The sequence below is a fragment of the Drosophila elegans genome, unplaced genomic scaffold (genome assembly GCF_018152505.1).
Source record: "Drosophila elegans isolate 14027-0461.03 unplaced genomic scaffold, ASM1815250v1 contig_520, whole genome shotgun sequence".
NCBI lineage: Eukaryota > Metazoa > Arthropoda > Insecta > Diptera > Drosophilidae > Drosophila > Drosophila elegans.
In genome coordinates this window covers 1183971-1201132 of record NW_024545903.1, presented here as the reverse complement: position 1 = coordinate 1201132, position 17162 = coordinate 1183971, and the positions used below count along the sequence as shown (strand labels likewise).

The window sequence follows — 17162 nt, the reverse complement described above, 5'->3', positions numbered from 1 at the left end:
ATGTGAACTTTGGGGAAGTTGATTACATTTTTGCTTAACTATTTCGGTCGAGAGCCATAAAACTCTCTGTTTGCTCATAAAAAAGACAAAGGAAAGCCGCAATAAATTTTCCGCATCTAAATTGCTCAACGGACAGATCCGAAAGTCGCCATATATGTATGTATCCCTTCTATTTACCCCCCTTGCCAATACCAACACTACTTAGCGGGGATAAAGATACATACCGAATGCCGATGCCACGCCCCTAAAAATCTGGCCAAAAAATCATTGATTCGTAAGTGTAACAGTGTGGAAAAGGGGGCGAGAGAAATGGGGATTAGGGTGGCAAAGCTAAAATAGAATAATGAAAACGATGCCAAGAGTGAAAGAAGCGATATCAATATTGTCCTGAATGCGAAGATGGCGGCCATTATTGTGCTTCTGTCTGTTTCCATGTTTATGTGTGTGTGTGGCTGTGTATGGGTAACTTCCGCAAAACTGGAAAACTAATTTGAACAAAGTACAACAAATAAAAGTGACTACTGAATGTTTAATTTGAAAAGGGAAGGCTCCAAACACTGAACGCCGAACAGCAGCGACAACAACAGCAATGTCTAACAACTGGAGAACAAAAACAGCGAAAATGAAAAAGAGAAATAATACAAAACTCACTTGGATACAAGTACAAATGCAGCAAACACATGTACAGTCTACCCCTGCTCTCCCTTTCTCGTTTTTGTATCCCCCATTGTGTTTAGAGGATGTTGGCCAAAATGGCGCATTCAGATCTCTCACTCCCAAACTCAGAGAAGTACACGGAAAAGATTTATACTTAATTTGACGGCTTATTAGGGCAGGACAACAGCTAAATCAAGTGTGTGTTTATATACTTCCGTATCCGTAAAACCGGATTTCGATTTAATAATGCTTTGCCGATTTTTCTCAGCATTCATTACGGCGCAGCTAGAATTAACTGGGAATTACAGCGGCGTATAAGCAAAAAATGCGATTGCTAAGATTTTAATATTTATTTTTAACGCTTCCAATGGCTTACGTCCAAGACTTTATGTTAAGTCCTTAAATTGATCAATGATCATAAAATCCTGCACAAGTTTTCTTTCAGTGCATAGGGAAAAAGAGAGCGGGAATGAGAATGCGAAACCGAGAGAAACCAAGAAACGTCGACATACGGTTAGAAAAACATTCGCACATAAAAATGCTAACATTTGAAGCATAACATTTGGGGCGGAGGAGAGGGTTGGAGGGGCAACCAGATAAAGTGGGAGAGGGAGAAGGACGCCTGCCCCCATGTGGCTGACATAATGAAACATTATTAAGAGCCACGACGTCAAAGCGGCAAAAGGTATCTAAATTTGCGCAAAATGTTTATTCCCCCCACCCCCGAGATTTGGCTTCTGCAGTCGCTGCCAATTTGCCGTCGCTTGGAGAGGAAAACACAAATATCACATTTACAGGAGGCACTCCACCATTTTGAGCCACACTCATGCAGTGCGAGAGAGTGGGATGGCAAGAGCGAGGGCGCCATAGATTGGTTCGCAGGATATTGTCTCATCCCCCGCCAGAAAGAGAGGCCTGGCTACGCTCGCTCTCTCTGCCCGGATGCTGCCTGCGTCGACGGCGACGTCGACAGTAGAATCACAGTTATTCGAGATACGAAAACACAGCAGCGGCGACACAAAAGCTCAGGGAAACGTCGGCGGCAGCGGCAATGGCAGCGGTTTTTCATAAATAAATGTTTGAGTTATGTAGAAAAACATTTTGGGCGAGAAGATTTTCGTTTTCGTTGCGATTCAGTTAACATTTGGCCAGCGGATTCCGCCTTCAACGGACACGACGACGGACGCGCTAGCCAACTTTCCACTCGACTGCTGGCCATATGTACAGTTATTCCCAGGACCCAAGCGGAAACGGTGACAGTGAACGGTTAACGGTGAAGAATAACGGTACTACTGGAAAGCGAGAAATTCTAGTTTAAATGCCAGTGCAAATGCCAAGTGAAGCTAGTGAAGAAGCGCCAAAACGAACACAGTTCCTGAGCAAAATAGTCAAACCAAAAAAAACAGTGTTGCGTCCTCTAATAACTTAAGCAAATCCAGTACTTCAACTCAAATAGACAACAGTGATTACCCGCAAACATGCACACCAGCACGGATCCCATGCACACTCTGCACGACAGTGTCTCCCTTTCGCCGCCGCTGCTCAAGAGTTCGAGGGGTGGCTCCTCCGGCGGCATTGGAATCGGATGCAGTGCATCCTCGCGCGCCGCCGCCGCTGATGCCATGTCCATGGGCTGCGACGACAGCGACATTGAGCCTTCGGCCGTCGGGGGAAGTGGTGCCGGCGGCGGAGACGGCTCAGGATCCAACGGCGGACCACTGGTGAAGCCACCGTACTCCTACATCGCCCTCATCACCATGGCCATTCTACAGTCGCCGCACAAGAAGCTCACGCTCAGTGGGATTTGTGACTTTATCATGTCGCGGTAAGTTATTCATAATTTGTTATACAAATTTACACACGTTTGTTTTTAGTTCTTGCAATATTTTTTTTAAAAAGTTTTTTAAAATCTTTCAAGATTATGAAATAGTAGTGTCTGTTTGAATTTAAAATTCAATTTAAACATTGAGAAGTGAAAGCTGGAAGAATCCTGGCTATAATCATGCCATATGGATTTCAACTTATCGCACTTGTAGAAGAATAGTATCTGGTATATAAGAAATGTTTAAACTGAAAGGAGGTGAATCGCTCTTTAGTCAACATTAAAGAACTGGTTTTTAAAGATTAATATGAACATTATACATACGACTGAACATATTAAGAGCCTATTTACCGGCGTTGATCATGTCATATTTTGATTTAAAACAAGTTAACTTTATTAAAAACAAGTTAAACTTTTTTAAATTTTAATAATACGCAGAATATTATGTCCTTTTTTGATCTGTTTTTTTCACTTGAAATTAGTTTAACAAATTTTGCTTCTATCGATCACTTTGAATTTATGGGTCTTATGAAAAGCTTAATGAATTTTTTGATTTATCTCTATCTAGCTTCCCATATTACAAGGATAAGTTCCCCGCTTGGCAGAATTCGATTCGGCACAATCTCAGCCTTAATGATTGCTTCATAAAGGTGCCCCGTGAGCCCGGAAATCCGGGCAAGGGCAACTTCTGGACGCTGGACCCGTTGGCGGAGGACATGTTTGACAACGGTAGCTTCTTGCGGCGTCGAAAGCGGTACAAACGAGCTCCGACTATGCAACGCTTCTCCTTTCCGGCGGTTTTCGGCACACTGTCTCCATTTTGGATCCGTAAACCCGTCCCCCTCGTTCCGGTGCACTTTAATGTGCCCAACTTTAATGGAAGCAGGGATTTTGATGTCGTCCACAACCCGGCGGATGTCTTTGATTCAGCCCTGCGGGCGGATAAGAAGTTTAACTTCTTTGCAAATGCGGAGGCTTCATTTTACCAGGGAAGTCAGTCGGGTGACAAGTTCGACCGGCTGTCCTTCATTAATCGCGGACGAGGTGTGGATGCTTTGGATGGCCTGCCGCATAGCAGTGGCTCCGGTGGCGGAGGAGGAGGTGAAGGCGGTGGTGGTGGATCCGATGGTAGCCGAGCCACCAAGTACAAAAGCCCCTACGCCTTCGATGTGGCGACTGTGGCCAGCGCTGCTGGAATGTCCAGTCACAGGGACTACGCAGATAGAGTTTCGGGCGGAGGGTATATGGACCTCAATGTGTACAACGACGATGCGGACACAGAGGCGGACGCGGAAGCCGACGGAGATGACGACTCCTGCGAGGACAAGATCGACGTGGAGAGCGGCAATGAGCAGGAGGATTCACACATCTCGGATTCGGTGGATAGCGCCTGTACAAATCGTCTGGACGCACCGCCGGATGCGCTGATCTTCGAGCCTGCGGAGGCATCTGACAGCTCGCCACCGGGAATGGGAATTGGCTCCAGTCCAAGAAGACGGTTCGATAGTGAGCCACTGGTTCTAAGGACCAGCAAGCAGAGCAGCGCCAAGGACTTCCGCATCGAGACGTTGATTGGCCACCACCTGCATCACGGTGCCAGCCAGGAGGAGGCCAGCGACTAGACGGGATTCGACCAACCCATCCGGAGCTTATACCAGAACCGATTGGCTTGTGTACAGTCCATCGAACGGTGATTTCTGTTTCGATATAAGCACGTTTTATCACTCCACCCCCACGAATCCAATCCGAGCAGCAAGTAGTGATCAGTAGGTGTATCTGTAGGATGTAGGAGCCAGCACGCGAGTTTTTAAATGCGACCAAATCAAAGCCAACGCTATAGTTGCCAGTCCACTTACGTACTTTACATATATCGACGCGTCTATCTATGTAAATCTGATGCAGTGCACATTTCTAGCATACTTTTAACGTGAATTCTAGAGATCTAGATCCTAGGCCTATATCTACTATACCAGTACTATTCATGTGTAAGTGTGCGTGTGTGTGCGTGTAACTGTAACACATCCAAGCAAGAGGAACACTATTAACTATAAATTAGTCTAAGAATTTTGCTGATGTTATTGAAAATTGAATAAACAACAACATAACAATAATTGTTAAAGATTGTTAGGACAAAAGCAGTACAAATTTAAGTGGTAAGTACCTAGGTATATAAACTGTTAAAATTTATTTATTATTTATTTTTTAAAAAGTATGGGAGATTGTTGAAGTCAATGCTAGATATTTGCTAGACTTTCCCACAGGAATGTTTCTATTTAAAACGATATAATTTGTTGAAGTTTTTTTTGATGCTTTAAACATACATTATTAACCTTTAAAGTTATTTTAGAACTTTTTAAAAATAATATTTCAGTTGTATAGGTGCTTTGCAATAAGTATCAACGAAGTCTCAATCAAATTGTGTTTTGTAATCAAAATACATATGTATGTATTAATCATACTATGTATGTATTAATATGTGACTCCACAATACTTTTAAGTTAATGTCTTAGAAATAATGCTTTAATTAACATTTAATTTGAGGGACAGTGCTGGTTAGTATCCTAAACGTCGGCCTCTACACGCATGGAAACTATTTAAACGTAAAAATTTTGTTTTTTATTTTGATAAGCTTGTTCACCAAATCAAATGCCTTGAATACGGCCAATAAATTTGTTTTTTTTATGAAATATCATAGAAAGAATGCCATATATCCGTCCCAACGAAATAGATTCCTCTCTCGAAGGTATCTTAAATCAAAACATTAAATTTTTACTTTCAATACTAACAAAATGTAGAGTAATACAGATAAGATACTATAAGTCTAACATTATTAAATATCCATTGTTCTTCACTAAAAACACTATTTTCCAGTCTTATGTGGAAAACATGTTGTTTTTTGTTTCATGTGCGAATTCGAATTTAGCGCTCAAAATCCCAACAAAATGTGGCAACAGTGCTTGGAAATCAGTTCAGCTTTAGCGCCTGCGCATTGAACGGCGCTCAGCTGATTTGTTTTGAAGGACGAAGGGGGTCGGTTAAATAGCCCAATGAAGCGCTACCAAAAAAGCTCGACTCTCGGGACGCGTCGTTGGCTTCCAGTGTTAAAACATTAAAAGCTGCGCTTGGAAGCGGGACAACAGTGTGCCGTAGAAGATACCAACACTAACTATTGGTATCCGACAGAACGGCAGAACTCACGCGCTACGCCGAGAGTACGAACTCCTTTTTGGCACAGTTCGCCCCCGCGGACTCCATTTGCACATACCCAACAGCAGACACTATCGCACGTATATATATGGCTGCAGAAAGTCGATTTTTCGCTAACAAAAAGTGCTGTATGTGGGCAAAACTTTAAATGGCCCGGGTCATAAAATGAGATTGCAATAGTTGCAATTGGCAGAGCGAGATGTCCTGCAATTTTGCCGCGGAGATGCTGCGGCCCAGGTGCTGAGCTCATCGAGGCGAGAAAAGTTTTGTACCATTCAGTGCCCGTATCCCCAGGAGAAAAAGCCATCCCCCTGATGCTGCTGCTGCTGTGATGAGATTGGTGATAATGAGTGCGACCAAAGGCCCCCATGTCTCCATTTAAACCCGTAAAACCAAGATAAGCATAAACATCCGACCAACCAGATAGGTAATAAGAGCACAACGCACAACGGAGACGGTTGAATTGGCCTTAGCGAACCGGCGGAGCAGGAACCGCAGTTTCCGGCAGAGACGGACGTGGACCAGGTCGCCAAGTAGACAGCCCTCATGGCGGGCTGGCGAGGGCGAGGGCGCGGGCTGTGTGCCACCCTGTTGGCGGTGCTGACCCTACTCTCGGGTAAGATCTTCCCAGGAATTTACCCATTATATCCCTAAATTACCCCCAAAATCCCCCACAGTAACCCACTCCGTGCGGATCACCAAGCTGAGGGTGCCGCGCACCTACACGCTGTTGCGTGACCACGAACCCGATCCTCTGGTCCTCGACTGCGAGGTGGAGATCGGGCCGCGGGAGCAGGGATTCGTCCTCAAGTGGCTGTTCAACAACCACTCCATCTACCAATGGATACCCTCGGTCAAAGGGTTCGCCATGGTGAGTCAGCCATCGGGGGCAGCAAATTAATTAACATATTAATCGAGCCGTGTGTTTGTCTTTGCCTTTGTCTTGTTCTTGCGATTGTAGGGCTTCATGAAGTCGAAGATAGACACCAAAATATTTAGTATGGAAAGCAGTCCCGGTGTTATATCGATAAAGAATCCCAACTGGAACATGACGGGGGAGTATACGTGTGCGGTGCAGACCTTCGAGTCTACGGATAAGCGGAGTGCCCGCTTGCAAATAATCGGTGGGTGTCACGACCGCAGCGGAAAGGATCGGCGGTGAAAGATGTGCTGCCAAGGGTGGGAGATTGACGAGGTCTAAGGTGGTGTCTCCAGAGGGTGACCTGCCCACCTCCTCAACTGCTCACCTTCTCAACTGCTCAACTGCCGACCGGCCCACTTGCCCTCCCCCATCTTGACTGGGGAACTGGTGTTTGCATAGGTGTTTGGGTCGGTGTTTACACGGGGAGACAAAATTATGATTTATGTACTCTAAGGCCATTTACAGAAGTCAAGGAAGCGTTTCATAAGCAAGCTCCCTTTTATTATTTTCTTCCATTAGTCTTTTGCAGCAGTTAAGTCCCCTTTTTTTCATGTCATTAAAAAGCAGTCATTATGAATGGGCTCAACATATAACTTGTAGGGTACTTATTTTCTAATTCCCATTTTACCATAATAATTTTTAATGTTCTTTTATAATTTTTACTTGCAGTAGTGGTAGTAGAATTAAAGAACAACTTAACGCCTAACGGAACGATAGAGTGTTATCTTAATCAATGACATGACATGACATGACAAATAAAACCACATTTAAAGCGAACACCTTTACAATTTTATATTTTCATGTTATTCAAGTAATAGACACTTCAAGAATTTAAAGTTCCCTTAGTACCATCACCTTTTATGCAGCATTTTGAATTTATTAGTCAAGAATCACAGTGTAGGATAGTTTTCGATTGTGTTTCAGGTGTTATAGGTCAATGGTTCAGCTTTGATTGGTCGAGCTTAGGCATGCCCAATTGAGTTCAATCCACTCGAGTCGGGGGTTGACTCTTTTTCTTCCGGTGCAGGTGTGTTGGGCCCTGTCGGCTGGGCACGTGTGATTCGCTTTCATATTTGCATGCGTGTCATGTGGCAGTCTCTGCGGTGTCCGGAACCGTCGCTTGTTTGTGCTGTTTTGTGCTTTTCTTTGGAACACAGTTTTGTTTTGTTTTGCTTTGTTTTGTTTCGTTGTTTAGTTTGACACTTGATTAATTCTCACGACCTTTTGTTTTTTGGCTCCTGTCTGCCGGCCCGGCCCACAACCAATCCCACACTCATAGTTCCTGAGTCGGATTTCATGCTGGAAGCGCGGATGAGCGGCTCTCGTCTGGATGTGGACGTAATGTGTGCAGTCCAGCACGTCTTCCCGCAACCCATGCTGTCGGTCATGTAAGATGAGCACGGCCATTGTGGCCGGTGAAATTGAATAGCCCCTGGACTTCAACACTCCATCCGCAGGTTTGACACCCACATACTGGACTCGGTGCTTACGCAGTTGGACCAAGACCCCAGTGGCCTCTACAGCATGACCGTACGCACCCGCATTCCTAGAGATCAACTCGAGTCCCCCACCCCGATCACCTGTGCGTTCATTTTAATTGGCACCAACTACACCAAACGCCGGGAGACTATTTTCTATGGTAAGTACAGGTAAGCAGGGGCTGCAAAATATAAGTTAACTATGCTTTACCCCTTGCTAGAAGGTTGATAAAATTACCTGTGAATTAAAGAAAAACAGAGTTTATAGATAGCTTGTTTGGCGACCTTTCGTGGTAAGACTAAAGAATTCCAAAATTAATTCGTATTTTTTATGTGGTAATTGTTAAACTTCACAAAGAAGCTAAAATCTTTAAACTTAAAAGACTTTTTGGTGTATTACTATTTATTTTAGTTTTGTTAAAATAATTTTAAGATATTTTCTAATTTTATTTATATAAAAGAAAGAACTTGAAGGCGTTTCTTGTGTGATTGTAAGATTTTAAACATCTCTTAACTTCTTTTTGTTAAATACAAAATAGTTAGGTCTTATTGTCTCTGAATTCGTGAATTTGGCAATCAGGCAACCCCTTTTAAAAAATTCTATAAAAACAAACAAATTAATAATTATACTTATACTTTTTACAGATAAGGCCTCAACTATACAACGCAAATGGACAACGGTCGCCGTAGTAATGTCCATAGCATCCTTAGCTCTAAGCAGTTAGTTCGGTAGTGTCCTTCGATGTAGGCTATACTTGTTCTTAAGTTTGATCTAGAAATTTTGATAATCTCTAATTTTTAATAGACTTTTAACGGATAAACGTAATTTTTTGCGATATTTTTAAAAAAGCGCTTATATTGTACATGCATGTAATTGTAAGAAAAACGAAACACAAAACAAACACCACAATGCGAAAGCAAACGAACCCATAAAAACAAGAACGATAAGACAACAGCAACTCATATAACAAGAAATTCTTGTATTCATATATTTACCACATAAATAAAATATATATATTATATAGTTATCTATGATGTATAGGTCTAATTGAGTACTGAAACGCTAATAAAACAAAAATGAAACAGTAAAAGTGCATTAAACCAACCGCCTTCGTCGTTTTTTCTTTGCAAATAAATTAAAATTTTAAAATTGTATTTTAAGTGTAAAATTAGGAATTCAAGTCCAAACAAAAATAACTTAATAAATAAATCACTGTAGGACTAACTAATATAAAATTCTTGTAGTTTTCTGGCATTAGGGGCTTGATTAAAATGAAAAAAAGTGGACAACTGATTTCTTTCAGCAAAGACTTGGGTTAAACAATTTTAAAATGTTTACCAAAACAAACCGATCGGTTTACTATTACAAGTCTATTTTAGTTGGTTTCTAAAAATGTGTATGTACAATTGTACTGTTGTATCTAGACGATTTTTTTTTATTGCTGAAACCAATAAATTCAGTAAAGAGTTGATAAATTAAAATAAAAATAAGTTCCCTAAAACTTCAGCCACAAGAATACTTCTTTTATAAAATCGGAATGTAATATAACTAGAGTTAACAAATGGGTTTTCAGCAACAAGTATCTAATAAAGGCATTTTTATCAGATTTATTTATTTTAACTTTGCGTTAAGCATACAAATATTAATGGTTCTTGAGTATTGAAACCAAAAAAAGCAATGATTTAACGAGTAAAACTGATTAATATTATTATTTTGATATTATTATTTTTAAATCATATTTAGAAATGGAAGTAAGGATACAATTTTTATTTTGCGCGGGCCTGTAAACAGTGCGGATGCTCCGCATTCAAATGTTATTGTGAATGCAACCCTGCGCTCGCTCCTGCGCACACCCTTCCAGCACGGCCGACCTTCCAGGCCTTCCAGTGGGCCTATGAGTATGCAGTGAAAATGACAGCAGTGGCAGAGGAGCCATCAACACATCAGACAGCAGACAGCTAAAGCGTTGACGCCAGCGCCAGACGAGAGCCAAGGTTCCTGCCCCCCAGTTAGCCCAATTGATTGGATAATCCCCGCAGATAGCGAAACGTGGGAACAGCGCCGAAATAGCTCAAAGTCCCTGCCAGACAGCATGTCCTAGTGAAGCCCTCGACGGGAACGCAGAGAGCAGGACACCTGGAGCAGGAGCACGATGGCCTCCGGCGATGGCGACACCATCAACACCATCGACATGGACAGCTCCTCGGCGTCGCAGGCCAAACTGGCGGAGCCCAGCAATGGTAACTATCACCCCCAGTCGCCTTATTTTCCCCAGTGCCCGAAAAAAAAATCAATGACTGGTGAAAGGCGAAAGGCGAATGGCGAATGGAAGTGCCCCTGGCGCATGTGTCTCGCGTGAAGGGAAGAAGCGTGAATGTGAATCCACCCCCGCACTTGACAGACAACGGACTTCCATCGGCTCTTATTTTTATTTATATTTTCGTAACGGATTGATAACAAAAGAAAGTCGGGGCCCGTCCAAGTTCAAGTTGCGGTGATTGCCTGACTGCGTCATGGCCTGAATAAAACATGACTCCTAATAATAAACTCTGTCCGCTCTTCCTTTAGCCTCCACCGACCATGTGGGAAACTCATCGCCCGACGTAAGTACTTCCGCCGTGGCCTCGAGGTCACTCCGATCCAAACTAATCGGGTCAACTAATTTCCCTCCAATCGACCAGCTGGGCAACCGACCGATGCGAGCGGCCAGCAAGGCGGACAAGGAGCGCAAGATTGGCCACAGACGCGTCGGCGAGGGCGGCGAGATCACATACAAGAAGATACAGACGTCGCAGATCATGGGCTCCATTCAACTGGGAATCCAGCACACTGTAAGATATGTTTTCTATTTGGTGTATCACAAATATGTAGAGGTACAAAAGTATAAGGCAATTCTGTAAAATAATGGCAAGTGTCTAAGTTTTAGTTTTGTCAGCATACTTTAAGGTACCTTTTCAGATTTGTTGACCCAAAAATATAAAATACATATGTGTTCATTTCCTGATTTTTGAAATATTGTTTTTATGGCATCTGCTCCTAAAGGCCGTAAAATTATAGATTCTTTTACGTTTAAAATACAGAGAAAGTTAAAAACAAGCAAACAAACTTTGATTGATGTATTTATGTATAGGCTATTAAGACCATTACACCATAAATAAGTTCATTGAATCTGTTTTATATTTATATAAAATATAATATAATATATATAATATATTTTTTATGAGAGCCTTTTAAGCCTTAAATTAGTAGTTTATTAGAAAAACGGAGTTGCCATAAAATACCTAAAAACTTTAAAGACTTATAGGAATTTGTTTGCAAATGTATTTCCAGTACATACCACCAAAGTCCTTCACATTTTCCCAGACCTTTTAAAACCCCATTTTAAATTTGTTGTTGGCACTGACTATTGATTTACACCTCAATTGATTAATTAATCAATATATACCCTGCAGGTCGGCAGTCTAGCCTCGAAGCCCAAGCGTGATCTACTTATGATGGACTTCTGGGAAATCGAGAGCATCACCTTTCCGCCAGAGGGTTCTAGCCTTACACCTGCCCACCACTACAGCGAGTTCAGATACAAGATATACGCGCCCATCGCTTTTCGCTACTTTCGGGATCTGTTCGGCATCCAGCCAGATGATTTTATGGTAAGTAAACTATCATTTTTTAAACTAGCAGCTTCTAATTGATAAACTTTGCAGATGTCCATGTGTACGTCCCCATTGCGGGAACTGTCCAATCCTGGTGCTTCCGGCTCTATATTCTACCTGACGACCGACGACGAGTTCATTATCAAGACGGTGCAACACAAAGAGGGCGAATTCTTACAGAAACTACTGCCTGGGTGGGTGGCTTTAGCAATTATTACTAGATGGATTTACAAAAAAAATATCCCCATTGCAGTTACTACATGAATCTAAATCAAAATCCGCGCACGCTATTGCCAAAGTTCTTCGGATTGTACTGCCTGCAGACGAGCAACGCCAAAAACATTCGCCTGGTGGTCATGAACAATCTGCTGCCCTCATCCGTAAGAATGCACCTGAAGTACGACTTGAAGGGCTCCACGTTCAAGCGCAAGGCCAACAAGGCGGAGCGCGCCAAGAAGTCGCCCACGTATAAGGACCTCGACTTCATGGAGCAGCATCCGAACGGCATTTTCCTGGAGGCCGAGACCTACTCCGCGCTGATCAAGACCATTCAGCGCGACTGTACGGTGCTGGAGTCCTTCAAGATCATGGACTATTCCCTGCTCCTCGGCGTCCACAACCTGGACATTGCGCTCAGGGAGAAGCAGAGCGAGCAACGGAAACCGCTGAGAGCTCCGCTGGCCGAGGACTCCGACGTGGATGGGGACGATCCGCTGGACGCCCTGGATGGCGACGGCAAGGATCGCGATGCGGCCACGGGCATAAGTAGAAACAAGTGAGTATCTCAGCACATCTCCGACCATAACGGAAGCAATCTAAAGAGCTAACCCAGTGCGGCATACAGGTCCGTCAATCGTCAGCGTTTAGTGGCCCACTCCACGGCCATGGAGAGCATTCAGGCGGAGAGTGAACCCATCGACGATGAGGAGGATGTGCCGTGAGTTTTATTCTTTTCCCTTGACATTTTCTTGGAAGCTAATGGAATCCCATTCGACCCGGATCTAGACCTGGGGGTATTCCAGCGAGGAGTGAGAAAGGCGAGCGCCTGTTGCTCTACATTGGAATCATCGACATTCTGCAATCCTACAGGCTGAAAAAGAAACTGGAGCACACTTTCAAAAGCATCATACACGATGGGGTAAGATTAGAATTAGAATCAGAATCATTAGATCAGAATTAATAACAAAACTAATCCATAACTGATATCACCATCTGTCGTTTCTTTCAGGAAACCGTATCGGTCTGCCGGCCCTCGTTCTATGCTCAAAGATTCCAAAACTTTATGGCCAAGACCGTGTTCCGCAAGATACCCTCCCGTAAGTGGGGTGGGCGTGGAAGTCGGGCTAAGTACTCGTACTGTAAGGCATTTTTGTGTGCAGTTGGCCGAGTTATGCAAGCACTCAGTTCCGGTTCCAGACATTTTTGCGTAGATACTTAGCCAAAATCACACACAAAACACACCGTTTACATTCCACACACCGAACACCATTAGACACTCGTAGCTTGCTAATTTTGGTTGATCGATTGATGTGCAGCAAAAATGCAATATGGTACACTTGGCCTGAGTAGACGCCGATCCGAAGAGATCTCTTGACATCGACATTCAATTACCACCAACCGCTCTGTTCTCTGCTTTCTTTTTGACCATGTCTCGAATGCAATCACCCCACACTTACGTTACGCATATAGTGGATCTCCCAGAGATCAAAGGGAATCACAGAAAATTTCGTACCTTGGTAACCAGCTACATAGGTAAACAATCTAATGATCGATGTCTCTTATTTTTTGATTATCTCTCACTTAAAGTTTACTTACACCTTCTTTAATGAGTATTTAATGTATTAAATGAAGTTTAATAACAATGTTTTGTATTCACCCCTTGGTTTAATATGATTTCGAAACGGACGCCAAAGCATGCCTAGCAATCTCACGTTAGTTGCCCTCACATCCCTGGCATCCTTGGCATCCTGGCAACCGTATTGCTCTTGGCTTCTTCGCATAGTTGCTTTGGGAGTGCTATGCTTTTTGAACCTTATTTTCCTATTGCGACTTCTTGAAGCAACCTCTAACTAATTCCCGATTTTGACTGGTTTTTGCAGCGCTTAAGCATTCGCCATCGAAGAGAAAAAGCCTTTCCAAGGCCATTCAGCGCTCCATCGACAGCGACAACGAGGTGGCCACGAGGCGTAAGTGTAGCTCATGAGAATATAATATATTAGTTATAAGTTGTGACCGTCTAACATATAGTTTACCTAAACCTAAACGACTGAAAATGTCCCTTAATTTCGATTTTTCATGGTTACTTTTGACTATTTTATGCTTAAGAATTCGCGTTGTGTTTACACCTTTAACCATAAGATGGACAATGTGTTAATGATGTTTTATTTCCTCAGCGGTTCACGCCTCGCACTCGCACAGTAGTGGCAAGATTCACCAGCCAGCAAAGCCGCCCACCACCGAGCCAACGCCAGCGGGAGCGGCAGGTGGAGCCGTAGGAGGAGCAGCTGCCCTTGGTCCAGCTAGCGGCAGTGCCACCAGCGAGCGGGCACCTCCGCCCGTCAAGCAGCGGACTCCGGCGGCCAGCAACCTGAAGACACGGGTGCCACCGCCAGTGCCACCGCGTGGTTCGCCGCGGCGCAAGGATGCCCATGATCGGACGACACCAGGTACAAAGCAAGAGAAGCACACCACTAATCCCAATACGGCACCAGCACACACCCACACCCTCCAGGTGCCAACGAGCGAGGCAATGCCTCGCTTCGGAGATCGTCGTTCGCCCAGCAACGTCCAGGATTGGCTGGAGCTCCATGATCTTTTCGATGGTCCAGATAATGGCCTGCGAGCTCCGACTGCTCCTCCGCCCGATCCTACAGTTGCGCTGCTCAGGAGTTCCTCGCTGAGGCGCCGGGACTCGCTGCACTCCGCCTACTCCACGGCTCGATCGGAGAGCAGTTTCCGGCGGCAACCGCCTCGACTGCTTAACCACGTGGACATTTTTCAGCGGCAGAACAGCTTCGTGGCGCGCAGCGATCGATCTTCAGTGGGCTCCATTGTTCGGAACTTTCCGCCTATCAGAGCGGAGAGCTATCGTTCCGGACGCTCCCGTTCCTCGGGCAGTATTCCCAGCCACCGTTCACCAAGGCGTGGAGTTCAGGAGAAGCTGGAGCGGCAGCAGAGACGGAAGCGCTACTTTCACTACGTGGACATGGCACTCGTTGGCGATGATTGCGACAACCAACTGGAGGAGGACAACCTGCTGCAGTCGGTCAGTGCGTTTCTGGAGGTGAAGCGCGAGCTGGAGGCGACATATCGCCCCAAAAGGCCGCTGCCCAAGCTCACCGATCCTCCGCCAGAAGCAGAGCAGCTGGCCATGGCTCCTCCTCCTCCACAGCAGACGAGACGGACAAAGAGACGGGCGCCCAAGTCAGCGCCTTCCACGATACCCGAGAGCGAGGGCACTTTGGGATCGACGGGACGCGGACTGGGACGGGAGTAGCTCCTCGCTTGCACCACGCTTTTCCAACCACACAATGCCATTACCCTATATTAGAGTTATACTAGACTTTTACTACTGTGTACTTCTGCCACTCATTCCGTTGTATGTTCTGCTCTAACCATTGTATTGCTAGGCACAACGCCCTCATGCAGCTCGACTCCTCCCCCCGCCTTTGACGACATCTCCGAGGACAGCTCGAACAAGAACAGCACCTCGTCGATGGGGCGCCGGTCCCATCATCATCACCACCATCACCAGCAGTCGCAGCAGCATCAGCATCAGCAATCTTACTACCTGGATCGCAAGATGAACATTGGACCCGCCTATCGAGGTTCCTACAAGGAGGACATCGTGAGGTAAGACTGTTTTTAAGATGTATAAACGAATACCTGACTTAGTATGATTTTTGGGAATTTTATAAATAATTTATAAAATTTATGGTGCTCATAATTTACACTTTCAATTAAAACTGCAGTTATTCTCCCCTCTAAAGTTGTAACTTGTTTAACATTTAGTTCTTTTGAATAAAGTCACAGATCGCTTAGTTCCCTGATCAACACTCTACCCAAATTGTACTCTATTAACAGTACTTTAGAATCTAAAATTAAGAGTGACCCCTTTTGATATATTTGTCGTTTTTAACTTTAGCGTCTCCGAGGTTCATCTGGATACACTGCTGGCGGTGGACACCTCGTCGAGCAGCCAGTACGGGTCCCGCGGCGGATTGGCCTGGACACCGCCCGCTTCAGGTGAGGGCTCCACTCCCACATGGACAGAGGGCACACCCAGTTTTACGGACTCCAGTTCGAGTGGTGATCTCGGTAATTGGCACTTGAGATTTGCTTTGAAATCGCTTTTTGTGTTTCTATATCTATCTGTATATGTGTATTCGTTCACGCTTGCAATCGTAGACAACTTCTCGCCCATAAACTCATCTAAAATCGATCGACACAAGCCGACGGTGGAAGATGCCATCAACTCTCTGTCCGCGGGAATGGTAAATATCGGAGGTGGCCAACTCTAGATACGATCCCAAGCACACACAGAAACCTCCTGATCCGCAGCACCCACGACACCTCCTGCTCAGAGATAACATACTCATGCCCCCCAGAGATAGTCGCACACGCCCATGTAAAATCGTACATTATTAGACTTTTCCAAAATTGCAATCCATCTTCCGTTTGGGTGTTCTTCACTCCCCATTTGCTGTCTGCAATCCACTGACTCATAACCTCTCTATTGCATTCTTATAGATCAACTAACATAGCATGTGATGACGGAACACAAGACACACCAACCCATATGTATCACGATGTGGACAGAGTCCGAGCAAAATATGCCTCATACTCTTACATACTGATTATGCTTGCGTGTTCAGGCGCTATTGTATAGCTAGGATATAATCAAAAGGCGCCCCACGTAGAAAAGATTCCCATGACATGACCTCGCCCACGCCCTCAACCACGACCACACCCACACCTGCCCATCCCTTCCAGCGGACATCGGGTGAAATCTATCCAGCAAATACATAACTCAACACTGCAAATGATATTATACACGAAAGCATACTCCCCATATACAGAACTACAGAAGCATAAAGCAAATAAATGTCAAATCAAATATATATGTATGAGTAAAGTGCGCAGGATGGCATCCAGTTGGAGATCCGAGATCCGAAATCCGCAATCCCGTTCCCCTATACATTTAGTGTACGGTGTAAAGAGTTCGTTATGCGTTCGATCAGATAATATGAAAATATACAATACACTGAAATTATACAAGTATAAACAAACGTTTTTGCGATACTTTCGATCTCCGATATATCCACATAAGTACGTATTATGTATACCTATGTATAATCAGCAATCGCGATATTACAATATTATTGTAAAATATTTCAATTTACAAGCCAGACAAACAAAGAGC

The 17162-nt window shown here is 44.3% G+C and overlaps 3 protein-coding genes across 12 annotated transcripts; all 3 read left to right on the top strand.

The window, feature by feature from the left end:
- The first annotated feature begins 1697 nt into the window (after positions 1-1697).
- LOC108149163 (fork head domain-containing protein FD3) lies at positions 1698-4568 on the top strand. Its single transcript, XM_017276562.2, has 2 exons — positions 1698-2482; positions 3048-4568. The coding sequence occupies exons 1-2, from the start codon at positions 2136-2138 to the stop codon at positions 4099-4101; spliced, it is 1401 nt and encodes a 466-aa protein (XP_017132051.1). The 5' UTR covers positions 1698-2135; the 3' UTR covers positions 4102-4568.
- A 1038-nt stretch (positions 4569-5606) lies between these two features.
- LOC108149199 lies at positions 5607-9190 on the top strand. Of its 2 annotated transcripts, none has more exons than XM_017276624.2 (6): positions 5607-6302; positions 6364-6557; positions 6648-6810; positions 7888-7996; positions 8066-8257; positions 8732-8750. In XM_017276624.2, exons 1-6 carry the CDS (start codon positions 6233-6235, stop codon positions 8733-8735), a joined length of 732 nt encoding a protein of 243 aa, XP_017132113.1. In that variant the 5' UTR covers positions 5607-6232; the 3' UTR covers positions 8736-8750. The 2 variants fall into 2 exon arrangements, with proteins under 2 accessions (XP_017132113.1, XP_017132112.1); XM_017276623.2 differs by having other exon boundaries at positions 5609-6302; positions 8066-8247; positions 8732-9190.
- A 776-nt stretch (positions 9191-9966) lies between these two features.
- On the top strand, positions 9967-17159 carry LOC108149189 (phosphatidylinositol 4-phosphate 5-kinase type-1 alpha). Of its 9 annotated transcripts, none has more exons than XR_001774599.2 (16): positions 9973-10327; positions 10656-10690; positions 10769-10918; positions 11540-11737; positions 11792-11934; positions 11994-12515; positions 12573-12677; positions 12746-12878; positions 12969-13098; positions 13430-13492; positions 13840-13926; positions 14134-14406; positions 15370-15592; positions 15885-16057; positions 16148-16367; positions 16490-17159. XR_001774599.2 is itself a non-coding variant. In XM_017276610.2 (16 exons), the coding sequence occupies exons 1-16, from the start codon at positions 10240-10242 to the stop codon at positions 16496-16498; spliced, it is 2418 nt and encodes an 805-aa protein (XP_017132099.1). In that variant the 5' UTR covers positions 9974-10239; the 3' UTR covers positions 16499-17159. The 9 variants fall into 9 exon arrangements, 5 of the variants coding, with proteins under 5 accessions (XP_041565822.1, XP_017132102.1, XP_017132101.1 ...); XR_001774602.2 differs by having other exon boundaries at positions 9974-10327; positions 12585-12677; positions 12969-13056; XR_001774601.2 differs by having other exon boundaries at positions 9974-10327; positions 12969-13056.
- The last annotated feature ends 3 nt before the right edge of the window (positions 17160-17162 follow it).